The 14,536-nt window shown below is 41.9% G+C and overlaps 1 protein-coding gene across 2 annotated transcripts in view; it reads left to right on the top strand.

Annotated features, from left to right (window-relative positions):
- The first annotated feature begins 14,038 nt into the window (after positions 1–14,038).
- The window catches only part of LOC147031842 (uncharacterized), a 22,778-nt gene continuing 22,280 nt past the window's right edge, over positions 14,039–14,536 (top strand). Inside the window, exon 1 of one of the 2 annotated variants that reach the window (XM_085853220.1) lies at positions 14,039–14,322. In XM_085853220.1, the coding sequence (XP_085709346.1) occupies positions 14,316–14,322 (7 nt within the window). In that variant the 5' untranslated portion in view covers positions 14,039–14,315. The remainder of the gene's footprint in view (positions 14,323–14,536) is intronic. The other variant, XM_085853229.1, reaches the window with a different exon arrangement.

The following is a 14,536-nucleotide window of genomic DNA, read 5'->3' as shown; positions in this document are numbered from 1 at the left end:
CAGTTCAATAAAAAAACTACCTCAGATCGATTAAAAAACTACCTCACAGTTCGATAAAAAAACTACCTCAGATCGATTAAAAAAACTACCTCAGATCGATTGAAAAAAAACTATCTCAGATCGATTAAAAAAAAACGACCTCACAGTTCAATTTAAAAAACTACCTCAGATCGATTTTAAAAAAAAAACTACCTCACAGTTCGATTAAAAAAACGACCTCAGATCGATAAAAAAGCTACCTCAGTTCGATTAATAAAAACTACCTCACAGTTCGATTTAAAAAACTACCTCAGATCGATTAAAAAAACTACCTCACAGTTCGATTAAAAAAACTACCTCACAGTTCGATAAAAAACTACCTCACAGTTCGATTAAAAACTACCTCAGATCGATAAAAAAACTACCTCACAGTTCGATAAAAAACTACCTCAGATCGATTAAAAAAACTACCTCACAGTTCAATAAAAAACTACCTCAGATCGATTAAAAAACTACCTCAGATCGATTAAAAAAACTACCTCACAGTTCAATAAAAAACTACCTCAGATCGATTAAAAAACTACCTCAGTTCGATTAAAAAACTACCTCACAGTTCGATTTAAAAAACTACCTCAGATCGATTAAAAAAAACTACCTCACAGTTGGATTAAAAAACTACCTTAGTTCGATAAAAAAACTACCTCACAGTTGGATTAAAAAAACTACCTCAGAGTTGGATTAAAAAAACCACCTCACAGTTGGATTAAAAAAACTACCTCACAGTTGGAATAAAAAAACTACCTCACAGTTGGATTAAAAAAAACTACCTCACAGTTGGATTAAAAAAACTACCTCAGAGTTGGATTAAAAAAACCACCTCACAGTTGGATTAAAAAAAACTACCTCACAGTTGGATTAAAAAAAACTACCTCACAGTTGGATTAAAAAACTACCTCACAGTTGAATTTAAAAAACTACCTCAGTTTGATTAAAAAAAACTACCTCACATTTGGATTAAAAAACTACCTCACTGTTCGATTAAAAAAACTACCTCACAGTTCGATAAAAAAACTACCTCACAGTTCCATTAAAAAACTACCTCAGTTTGATAAAAAAAACTACCTCACATTTGGATTAAAAAACTACCTCACAGTTCGATAAAAAAACTACCTCACAGTTCGATTAAAAAACTACCTCAGTTTGATAAAAAAAAACTACCTCACATTTGGATTAAAAAAACTACCTCACAGTTCGATTAAAAAAAACTACCTCACAGTTCGATAAAAAAAACTACCTCACAGTTCGATTAAAAAACTACCTCAGTTTGATAAAAAAACTACCTCACATTTGGATTAAAAAACTACCTCACAGTTCGATAAAAAAACTACCTCACAGTTCGATAAAAAAACTACCTCACAGTTCAATTTAAAAAACTACCTCAAATCGATTAAAAAAAAAACTACCTCACAGTTCAATTAAAAAAAAACTACCTCACAGTTCCATTAAAAAACTACCTCACAGTTGGATTAAAAAAACTACCTCACAGTTGGATTAAAAAAACTACCTCACTGTTCGATTTAAAGAACTACCTCAGATCGATTAAAAAAAAAACTACCTCACAGTTCAATGAAAAAAAAAAACTACCTCACAGTTGGATTAAAAAACTACCTCACAGTTGGATTTAAAAAACGACCTCACAATTCGATTAAAAACTACCTCACAGTTCGATTTTAAAAACTACCTCAGATCGATTAAAAAAAACTACCTCACAGTTCGATTTAAAAAACTACCTCACAGTTCGATTAAAAAACTACCTCACAGTTCGATTAAAAAAACTACCTCACAGTTCGATAAAAAAAACTACTTCACAGTTCGATAAAAAACTACCTCACAGTTCGATAAAAAACTACCTGAGTTCGATTAAAAAAACTACCTCACAGTTCGATTTTAAAAACTACCTCACAGTTCGATAAAAAACTATCTCACAGTTCGATAAAAAACTATCTTACAGTTCGATTTAAAAACTACCTCACAGTTCGATAAAAAACTATCTTACAGTTCGATTTAAAAACTACCTCACAGTTCGATTAAAAAAACTACCTCACAGTTCGATAAAAAACTACCTCACAGTTCGATTAAAAAAACTACCTCACAGTTCGATTAAAAAAACTACCTCACAGTTCGATAAAAAACTACCTCACAGTTCGATTAAAAAAACTACCTCACAGTTCGATTAAAAAAACTACCTCACAGTTCGATTTAAAAAAACTACCTCAGATCGATTAAAAAACTACCTCACAGTTCGATTAAAAAAACTACCTCACAGTTCGATAAAAAATGTACCTCACAGTTCGATTTAAAAAACTACCTCAGATCGATTAAACTACCTCACAGTTCAATTAAAAACTACCTCAGATCGATAAAAAAAACTACCTCACAGTTTGATTTAAAAAAAACTACCTCACAGTTCGATAAAAAACTACCTCACAGTTCGATTTAAAAAACTACCTCACAGTTCGATTAAAAAAACTACCTCACAGTTCGATAAAAAACTACCTCAGTTCGATTAAAAAACTACCTCAGATCGATAAAAAAACTACCTCACAGTTCGATAAAAAACTACCTCACAGTTCGATTAAAAAAACTACCTCACAGTTCGATTTAAAAACTACCTCACAGTTCGATAAAAAAAAAGTACCTCACAGTTCGATTTAAAAAAACTACCTCACAGTTCAATAAAAAAACTACCTCAGATCGATTAAAAAACTACCTCAGTTCGATTAAAAAACTACCTCACAGTTCAATTAAAAAACTACCTCAGTTCGATTAAAAAACTGCCTCAGTTCGATTAAAAAACTACCTCACAGTTCGATAAAAAAACTACCTCAGATCGATTAAAAAAACTACCTCAGATCGATTGAAAAAAAACTATCTCAGATCGATTAAAAAAAAACGACCTCACAGTTCAATTTAAAAAACTACCTCAGATCGATTTAAAAAAAAAAAAACTACCTCACAGTTCGATTAAAAAAACGACCTCAGATCGATAAAAAAGCTACCTCAGTTCGATTAATAAAAACTACCTCACAGTTCGATTTAAAAAACTACCTCAGATCGATTAAAAAAACTACCTCACAGTTCGATAAAAAATGTACCTCACAGTTCGATTTAAAAAAATACCTCAGATCGATTAAAAAACTACCTCACAGTTCGGTTAAAAACTACCTCAGATCGATAAAAAAAACTACCTCACAGTTCGATAAAAAACTACCTCACAGTTTGATTAAAAAAAAACTACCTCACAGTTCAATAAAAAAAACTACCTCACAGTTCGATTTAAAAAAACTACCTCACAGTTCGATTAAAAAAACTACCTCACAGTTCGATTAAAAAACTACCTCAGTTCGATTAAAAAAACTACCTCACAGTTCGATAAAAAAAACTACCTCAGATCGATTAAAAAAAACTATCTCAGATCGATTAAAAAAAAACGACCTCACAGTTCAATTTAAAAAACTACCTCAGATCAATTAAAAAAAAAAACTACCTCACAGTTCGATTAAAAAAACGACCTCAGATCGATAAAAAAGCTACCTCAGTTCGATTAATAAAAACTACCTCACAGTTCGATTTAAAAAACTACCTCAGATCGATTAAAAAACTACCTCACAGTTCGATTAAAAAAACTACCTCACAGTTCGATAAAAAACTACCTCACAGTTCGATTAAAAACTACCTCAGATCGATAAAAAAACTACCTCACAGTTCGATAAAAAACTACCTCCAGTTTGATTAAAAAAAACTACCTCACAGTTCGATTTAAAAACTACCTCACAGTTCGATTAAAATAACTACCTCACAGTTCGATTTAAAAACTACCTCACAGTTCGATTAAAATAACTACCTCACAGTTCGATTTAAAAACTACCTCACAGTTCGATTTAAAAACGACCTCACAGTTCGATTAAAAAAACTACCTCACAGTTCGATTAAAAAAACTACCTCACCTCACAGTTTAATCGAACCTCACAGTTCGATTAAAAAAACTACCTCACAGTTCGATAAAAAACTATCTCACAGTTTGATAAAAAAAAAAACTACCTCACAGTTCGATAAAAAAAAGTACCTCACAGTTCGATTTAAAAAAACTACCTCAGATCGATTAAAAAAACTACCTCACAGTTCAATAAAAAACTACCTCACAGTTCAATTAAAAAACTACCTCAGTTCGATTAAAAAACTACCTCACAGTTCAATTAAAAAACTACCTCAGTTCGATTAAAAAACTACCTCAGTTCGATTAAAAAACTACCTCACAGTTCGATAAAAAAACTACCTCACAGTTCGATAAAAAACTACCTCAGATCGATTAAAAAAAACTACCTCAGATCGATTAAAAAAACTACCTCACAGTTCAATAAAAAAACTACCTCAGATCGATTAAAAAACTACCTCAGTTCGATTAAAAAACTACCTCACAGTTCAATTAAAAATACTACCTCAGTTCGATTAAAAAACTACCTCAGTTCGATTAAAAACTACCTCACAGTTCGATAAAAAACTACCTCAGATCGATTAAAAAAAACTACCTCAGATCGATTAAAAAAAACTACCTCAGATCGATTAAAAAAAACTATCTCAGATCGATTAAAAAAACTACCTCAGATCGATTAAAAAAAACTATCACAGTTCGATTAAAAAAACTACCTCAGATCGATTAAAAAAAACTATCTCAGATCGATTAAAAAAAAACGACCTCACAGTTCAATTTAAAAAACTACCTCAGATCGATTAAAAAAAAAATACCTCACAGTTCGATTAAAAAAACGACCTCAGATTGATAAAAAAGCTACCTCACAGTTCGATTAAAAAAACCTCAGATCGATAAAAAAAACTACCTCACAGTTCAATTTAAAAAAAACTACCTTTAAATTAAAATTTAATTAAAATTAAAAAAACTACCGGCCAATGAGGATTGAGATGGCCACAGAGGCGACTTTCCCACGACACCCCGCCAATGAGGGTGGAGATGCCACAGAGGGCGACTTTCCCACGACACCCCGGCCAATGAGGGTGGAGATGGCCACAGAGGGCGACTTTCCCACGACACCCCAGCCAATGAGGGTTGAGAGGGCCACAGTGGACACCTTTCCCACGACACCCCGGCCAATGAGGGTGGAGATGCCACAGAGGGCGACTTTCCCACGACACCCCGGCCAATGAGGGTGGAGATGGCCACAGAGGGCGACTTTCCCACGACACCCCAGCCAATGAGGGTTGAGAGGGCCACAGTGGACACCTTTCCCACGACACCCCGGCCAATGAGGATTGAGATGGCCACAGAGGCGACTTTCCCACGACACCCCGCCAATGAGGGTGGAGATGCCACAGAGGGCGACTTTCCCACGACACCCCGGCCAATGAGGGTGGAGATGGCCACAGAGGGCGACTTTCCCACGACACCCCAGCCAATGAGGGTTGAGAGGGCCACAGTGGACACCTTTCCCACGACACCCCGGCCAATGAGGGTGGAGATGCCACAGAGGGCAACTTTCCCACGACACCCCAGCCAATGAGGGTTGAGAGGGCCACAGTGGACACCTTTCCCACGACACCCCGGCCAATGAGGATTGAGATGGCCACAGAGGCGACTTTCCCACGACACCCCGCCAATGAGGGTGGAGATGCCACAGAGGGCGACTTTCCCACGACACCCCGGCCAATGATGATTGAGATGGCCACAGAGGATGACTTTCCCACGACACCCCGGCCAATGAGAGTGGAGATGGCCACAGAGGGCGACTTTCCCACGACACCCCAGCCAATGAGGGTTGAGAGGGCCACAGTGGACACCTTTCCCACGACACCTCGGCCAATGAGGGTGGAGATGCCACAGAGGGCAACTTTGCCACGACACCCCAGCCAATGAGGGTTGAGAGGGCCACAGTGGACACCTTTCCCACGACACCCCGGCCAATGAGGGTGGAGATGCCACAGAGGGCAACTTTGCCACGACACCCCAGCCAATGAGGGTTGAGAGGGCCACAGTGGACACCTTTCCCACGACACCCCAGCCAATGAGGGTGGAGATGCCACAGAGGGCGACTTTGCCACGACACCCCGGCCAATGAGGGTTGAGATGGCCGCAGAGGGCGACTTTCCCACGACACCCCGGCCAATGAGGGTTGAGAGGGCCACAGTGGACACCTTTCCCACGACACCCCAGCCAATGAGGGTGGAGATGCCACAGAGGGCGACTTTCCCACGACACCCCGGCCAATGAGGGTTGAGATGGCCACAGAGGGCGATTTTCTCACCCCAGACAAGAAAGATATAAAGGAACGCCAGGCTGGGGAGGTTGGTCGTCTTGGAGGTCGCGGGTCTTGCTGATGGTTGGTTCATCTGGTCCTGGGTCATTGTCGTCTCTGATCTTCTCCTTGGTCTTGGTTGATTGGTGTGTGGCTGGTTGGAGAGCGTGGTCCCTGGTGCTTGGCACTGCGTGAAAGCTGTGGGTTTGAGTCCCGCCACGCAACCAGATCGTCATACACTGCACGAGGCGGACAGGTGCACGCCAGACCCTGGCCTTCGGCTCGCCTTTCCTTCCGAGCTGGAGGCCTCAATAAAGGTGGGCCGGCCCAGTTCTCGTGTGTGTGTGTGTATGTGTATGTGTATGTGTATGTGCATGTGTATGTGTATGTGTATGTGTATGTGTATGTGTATGTGTATGTGTATGTGTATGTGTATGTGTATGTGTGTGTGTGTGTGTGTGTGTGTGTGTGTGTGTGTGTGTGTGTGTGTGTGTGTGTGTGTGTGTCGCCAGTCTGTTAAGTAGAATTGTTTAAGTGCCTTGTACATACCTGCATTGCTTTTAGTCAGTTTAACTCTGCTCTCTGTGTCCCCCTCTCTTATAAAATAAACCCCCGTGTTAAATGTACCAGCTCGTTTTCTGTGCTTTCTTTCATTGGCCTAGCATGGTGCGTATTGAGAAATAGTGAATCCGTTCGTGCCGTAAATTGTTCATTTTGGTCCGACGGACTCTGGTAATTCCACTCGGTTATACTGGACTGAGGTCGCTAGAGCGACCCGGTTCGACAGAGCGCATCGAGGATGTGGATTCCCCGGTAGCTCGACTGCGTGGTTAATGAGGTATATTGAAATTTGGCAATTAACCCTACCCCATGCTGTCAAAATATTGGCGACCACGGTCCGCTAAGGGACCCGTGACCATTCGGACTTATCCGAGAGTCACGACCTAAATTCCGGGTGTTCGGTGGGAGACGACTCTACTGCTCCCCCTCGTGGTCGTTATCGCCACCGAACTCCGGCCCACAACACTACAACGTCATGCACCCAAACTCATCGGCTCCAGCCAAATACAGGAAATAATATAAAAAATGCGAGGAATTTCATACTGTTCGCCCCGTTTCCTTTATTAATTTTAAGACCGATTTGCAGAGTCGAGGGTGCTTCTTGTTCAATTCACAAAGTATATCTGGTACACCCAACTGGTAGTGGAGATCACCTATGGAGATTGCCATTTTTGTTGATGTAGATCCTCCTTCAAAGAATGTTAGCATTTTTATACATGGTGTTATGTTGTTTGAAGTGCCTACAATTCAGAAACAAATTTAGTGGTGGTGGTGGTGGTGGTAAAAAATAAAGAAGACACTTCCGGCGCGGCCCGGATGGCTGACAAGCTGGAGTCTTGCATGTGTTACATGGTGTCAGAAGTGGGATATCCTTCCCTCTTCTGTAATGAATGTTGAGGTCATGGTAAAAAAAAAAAAAATGACAAACTGAGAATCTGCCTTGATTCCTATGATCTGAACAAAGTCATCAAGAGGGAGCACCATCCCATGCGCACGGTTGAGGAGATCATTGCAAGTATACCTGATGCCAAGGTATTCTCAGTGCTTGACGCGGAGTCAGGGTTCTGACAAATCAAACTGGACGAGGAATCGTCCTATCTGACGTATTTCAAGCCACCATTCGGTAGGTCCAGGTGGCTTCGGCTTCCTTTTTAACTGAAATGTGCACCTGAAATTTTTTAGAGGATTATGGACCAGATGATTGAAGGTATAGACTATAGATGGAGCATTTGCGATCATGGATGACATTCTTGTAGCTGGTCCAAACGTGGATTTGCATGCTCGAATTCTGAAAAAGATTATTGAGAGAGCAACAAATTACAATCTGAAGTTGAATCTGCAGAAGTGCAAAATCCGCCAGTCACAGGTACAGTACGTAGGACACATACTGTCTTGTGATGGATTATCGCATGATCCGGCCGAAGTTGAGGAAGTTCATTGTATGCCGATTCCGTTCATTGTATGTATCTGTCAAAGTTCATCCCTCAGTTGAGTGACGAGTGAGCTCCACTCCGAGAGCTGCTGAAATCAGACGTTGAATGTCAATGGCAACTGGTTCAAGCCAGAGCATTTGAGAGACTGAAGGAACTTTGCTGTTCTCCTCCTGTTCTTGCGTACTTTGATGTCAACAAACCAGTCGAGATTCACTGTGATGCCAGCCAAAGTGGACTTGGTGCAGTTCTCTTACAGGACAACCAACCTGTCACATACAGTTCCAGGACCCTTGCGGAGACACACACGGTATGCACAAATAGAGAAGGAGATGCTATCCATAGTCCATGCCTGCAAGAAGTTTTATTGTTGTATATATTTGGGAAACCAGTCACCGTCTACAATGACCATAAGCCTCTGGAAATGATTGCCAAGAAGCCGTTGATGTCCGCTCCGATGAGACTGCGGAGCATGCAACTATGATTGCAATGGTATGACCTCAACATTCAGTACAGAAGAGGGGAGGATGTGCAACTTCCAGAGACCCTTTTGAGAGCGTACCTGCCAGATCCTCATTCAGAACTGGACAACTTGGAGCATATTTCAAATCTGGACTTTCTATCCGTCTCTGATGAGAGGTATGCGGATCTTCAAAAATCTACTCAGTCAGAACTCGGTCACTTACAGTCCATGATTCTTGACGGATGGCCAGAGGCCAGACGAGATGTATCATTCTGTCTTCGACCATACTGGGATTCCCGGTGTGAACTTTTGGTTATGGATGGCATCATATACAAAAGCATGCAAATTGTCGCACCACCAACTCTGAGACTCCGCATGCTCAGTCTGCTTCACGAATCGCATCTTGGAATAGTCAAGTGTAAGCAACGAGCTCGGGAGGTTCTACACTGGCCCTCCATGAATGCGGACATAGAACAAACTGTTCAGAACTGTTCGAAGGGTGCAGACTATCAAAATCGCCTGCCTGCTGAGTCCCTGAAACAGACTCCTACACCGAATCTAGCTTGGAGTGAAATTAGGACAGACATGTTCTAGTTTGATGCTAATACATACTTGATAACAGGTTGAGTATTACTCCAAATTCATTGAAGTGGATGAAGTGAAAGATTTATGCTGCAGTACAACTCTTGAGCGGCGAAAAACACAGTTTAGTCGATATGGTCAACTGGAGACTCTGCGGAGTGATAATGGGACCATGTACAACTCACAACTTGTGGGGAAATTTTGCAAGGATCATGGAATCATTCTTAGAACGTCTAGCCCCAGATATCCACATTCAAATGGAGAGGTAGAGAGGGCTGTACAAAGTAAAACAACTCTGGCAAACATCTACAGACAAGCACCTGGCCATGCTGGATTATCGCACAACACCACAGGAAGGCATTCATCTCTCACCAGTTCAACTACTGATGGGAAGACGTCCGAGGAATACCCTTCCCATTGCGCAAGGTCTTCTGGTGCCTCTAACTTGTGACCGTGATGCTGCAAAAAGGCATTTTGACCTGGAAAAAGCAAAACAGAAGTTCCGCCATGATCGTCACTCACTAAAAGATCGTCCACCATTACATCAGAATGATGAAGTTAGAATGGAGCCTCCCACGGGTTCCAAAAGGTGGATACCGGCTGTGATTATGAAGCAGCATTCTGAGCCACGTTCGTACGTTGTTCAGTCCTGAGAAACGGGTGACACTTATCGCCGTAACCGTCGACATTTACGTAAGAGCACCAGTGTCGCCAATGAGGGTGTTACTCTCGATGGGTCTTTCATTGATACTGATCACGCCACCAGTGAGGCCCATGATGGCTCAAGCTGTTCGTCAGACATGAAGTCTAAATCTGGTGACACTGCACCTACTGTAGATCTGGGTGAGCCAGACAGAGCAGTCACCCCGTCAGTGTCTACAGCTCACCCAGTTACCCCGTGCGTAACTCGTACTCGAAGTGGTCGTATCAGTCGTCGACCAAACAGACTTGACTTGTGATGAACTGTTAATGTTACCCTTGTTAAGTTTGGATGTTTCCTCGCATTGAATTGGTTCGAGTTCCATACTATTTGTTCATGTAATAATTTGTTCAATGCTCTTGTCCATCTTGAAGGGGAAGATGTAATGTATGTTTGAAGTGCCTGCAATTCAGAAACAACTTTAGTGTTGTTGTTTTTGTTGTTTGTTTGTTTGTTTGTCTGAACGGAACTAGAAAAATATAGAAGACACTTCCGGCGCAGCCCAGATGGCTGACAAGCTGGAGTCTTGCATCTGTTAGTGTACACATGGTACACACTGCAATCGGAGGAAAACTTAATAACCTCGTGACATCAACTGCACGCTCAGCAAAACAAAGCTTCAAAAACGACTAAGACTCTATCTCATGGTATCCTTACCATAATTCACAGACCGGTGTGTGTATGTGTGTGTGTGTGTGTGTGTGTGTGTGTGTGTGTGTGTGTGTGTGTGTGTGTGTGTGTGTGTGTGTGTCGCACTGCTCCTACAGTTCTGGACCGATGACATCCAGACTTGCTACAGAGGATCAGCATAACCCCAATTAGTGTATAAGGGTGTTTTTTGTTTTTATAAAATCTTGCCTGTGGTCTTGGGGGTGGGGTGAGGGAGGGATGCAAGTTTTCTATGTAAATGCGTTTCGTGTAGCGCCGCCTCCAGGTAGGGGAGGGTATTACAATCCTCCACCATTTACAGTACAGTATTCCTGTCCCCATGCTTTCCATTGCAGTGAGGTGTACCCAAATCAAGGTATGCGTCAGAATAACGTGTTGCATGTTTGGAACAAGATCGGCCCATTTGGGCGGGTACTCTGCTCGTATATTAAACATGACAGTAAGACATTCTTTTAGTATATATAATGTAAAGGGTAAATAAAGGATTGTTGCGGGCCGGGAGTCTGACGGAGAACGACCACTAGGTGGGGGAAACTACGTCGATTCCCACCAGACTCCCCGGAATTGTAGGCCGTCGCTCATGGATAATTCCGTGACGCGGCGGGTCACTTAACCGACCGTGCACGCCAATACCTCAACCGCGTGGCATAGGGTCCTCCTGTCTAGAATCAAGTTACCTAATTAACCGTGCAGTTTCGACTACCGGGGAACCACGCCCTCGGTACGCCTTGCCCAAACCGGATCAATCTACCAACTACCGACTCCCTTTCCGGATCGGATACAGTTGAGCGCCACTGCCCAGGACGTACCGGCTAGAAGGAACAGATTATGGGGAATAAAGACCTGGCTAAACTCAGATCCGAACCATGCTGGACCAATGGAGGAAAAGACAAAGACGAGCTGGGAACATTTCTACAATTATTTATTTACAATAGGCGAGGAAAAGCATGAGACACAGGAAAAAGGTTTGTTGGTGTTTTACGCAGGGGAAACATGAGAGAGGTGTGGTGCAACAATTATGCAAGCAACTTATAAAAGCAGACACAGTGCAGACTTCACGCAAGACTAATAAAAGCAATAATTACAACAATGAAAATCTTAGACAGGCTTATCTAACGGACAGGCGCCACACACTCAGACAAAATAAACCCAATGGAAGGAAAAAGGTCTTCTGCAGCCAGGGAGGGAGTTGAGGTCACAGTTTAGGGTACCTGATCGTTCTGGGGAAAGGGATGCCCCGTGGTGGGGCACCCGACAAAGGTTGTGCAGTTGGTCCACAGCCGCACGTGTGGAGATCGTGTCCGCGAAGGAGCTCGAAATGGAGAAGAGCGGAGTCCAAGGTGGGGATCAGCAGTAGCAGGACCAGACAGAGGCTTGGTCGAGGTCCTGCGGACGGGAACCGTATTCGGGCCGTCGAGGCGAGACGTGGGCAGAACCAAGCAGCGGGAACACCTTCACATCCAACCAACCCCGACTTCTCCCTTTCAAAACCAACCACTTCGACCTTTCAAATCCACAACAACCTTCCTTCTTTCTCACTCAAAAACCCCTCGCATCCAACTTTCCCTTGCATCCCACTCAACTCTGAGGATTGTCCCGTGCTTTATAGATCACGGAGTTTGGGGTGGAGCCATGGCGAAGCCGACGTCATTGTCCGTCCCGATTGGACTGGGCCTTCATATGGTCAGCCTTTCTTGGGCGGGGTTTCGGCCAGACACTGGTAAGGCCCGCCCACACCGCCGTGTCTGGGTTTAGGAAGGTGAATGGTGGCACAGCTACTGTAACCATCCTCGGGATTCTGCCTCAGAAAACCAGTCTATGGGTAGGCGCATATCACGCTGTGGCCAGCGAAACGAGGGTAGCAAGCGAGATGAAGGTACCGTGGTTCAAATAAAAGGGGAAAAAATGATTTAATAACCTAACTAATCGCCCATCGCAACACACTCCCTCGTCTTCCCACGAGACTAGACAAAAGGTAGGGATCTAACGACACGTTTATTAATGGAAAAACTGACTTGGGACATCTGGATGTTGTAAGCATACGGTTCCGAGAACCGTAACAGGATTAAGAGAAGTGCGGGCCCATTGAGGAATAGCAAAGCTGTATTAGTGCCAGTAAAGCCTGGTGTTGGATTAGTGGTTCGGGTGTTGGGCTTGGGATCCTAGGATCCTGAGTTAAAATCCAAGTTTCTCTTGAATTAATACCAGGTGGGGTTGACTCTGCCAGTCATCTTTCTGAGGTTGGCAAAATGAGTACCAGCTTGCTGGTATCCTGTGTCGGAGTGGTGACCCGTCCAGGATTATGTCCAATAGCCCAGGAGACTGCTTAGGCAGCATCAACGCTCTGCACAGAGGATGGTCCCAATGGATGGATGGATTCACCATTGAGAGATGGAGCAAAATCTATGTATGGCATGATATCTCAACAAGGTGTGGACGAATTATGACAAAACTAGACGGATGAGTTGGTTAAGTGACAAGAACAAGCCGATTCTATATTGGTTCAGATCCAGTCCATCACTGGGACACAAAACGTAAACTGTTCAGCCTGGTGGAGGTATGCGTTGTACCAAGTGTTGTGCTGGTTCGTTCTGTTTCGCCAAGTGTCATTCTATGAGTGATTTCTAGTTTGTCTGTTTTGTCTGCCTGTCTGTGTACAGGATATCTCAAAAAAGTTGTCGACGGATTCGGACGAAACTTGGTGGACAGGTTGGGTATGTGACAATTGGAATTAATGATTTGATTTTGGTGAAATTATTAATGAATGCATGGAATGGTCTCCTTAAACGGAAAGTAGTTGCAGCAGAAAGAGTAGATACGTTTCAATTGGAATGCTATAGGTACCTAGATATATTGGGGATAGAGGGGAATATTGGCTGGAGTTATCGGTAGCTTGTGTATGGATGGGTTGAGGTTTCTGGTGTGGTGTAGCGATGGCATGATGGGTCGAATGGCCTCCTTCTGCGCCAAATATCCATGTTATTATATTGTTATATTTTCTTCTGCCACCTTGCATATTAACAGCGGTATCGATTTCCTTAAAATAGAGCCGAAACAAACGACGTTGCTTGTTGGCTGGTGTAGCTTATTTATATACAAACGTTCCTTCACCTGTATTATATATATATATATATATATATATATATATATATATATATATATATATAGTATATACATAGTATATAGTATATACATATATTTAATTGACCTTTCCAATGCACAGTTGAAATAATTTTATTTGGCATGTTGTGTGTTACTGCCATGGCAGTATAGTTGGTGGTACGTTTTTACCGAGACTTGTTTCCATAACCAAACTACTTTTCATTCGGGATAACTTTTGTTTCCTATTTGTCGATTCAGCGATTGAACTACATGTGTCCTTTGAGTTCGGAAAACATTTGCATTTGGAAGAAAGGATAATGGGCTCTCGCGAGATCCTGCTGATGCTGCTGCAGTTGTGATGATTTTTTTGGGATCGAGTTTGGTGTTCGTGGTGGGATTGATGGTAGTAGTGCTATTCGTGGTTGTATTTACAGGCTCAGTTGAGTATAAAACACATTTTGACATCAGTTGTTGCGGTGTCATTGATTCGCCATTTACATCAGCAAGAAACTCTGATCGGCATGAAAGGTAAGGTTCTCTTCAATCAACAACGCAGTATGTCAAGCAACGATATATTATATATATATATATATATATATATATATATATATATATATATATATATATATATGTCTAATATATGTATAAAATATATAATATAGGCTATATATATTTTATACAGAGATATTATATATATATATATATATATATATATATGTTATACATATATAATATATTATAA

This window comes from Eptatretus burgeri, chromosome 2 (genome assembly GCF_056783735.1).
Source record: "Eptatretus burgeri isolate ZD-2024b chromosome 2, Ebu_testis_v1, whole genome shotgun sequence".
Lineage (NCBI taxonomy): Eukaryota > Metazoa > Chordata > Myxini > Myxiniformes > Myxinidae > Eptatretus > Eptatretus burgeri.
The sequence above is the reverse complement of the archived record's forward strand: the minus strand, read 5'-3'. Positions and strand labels throughout refer to the sequence as shown.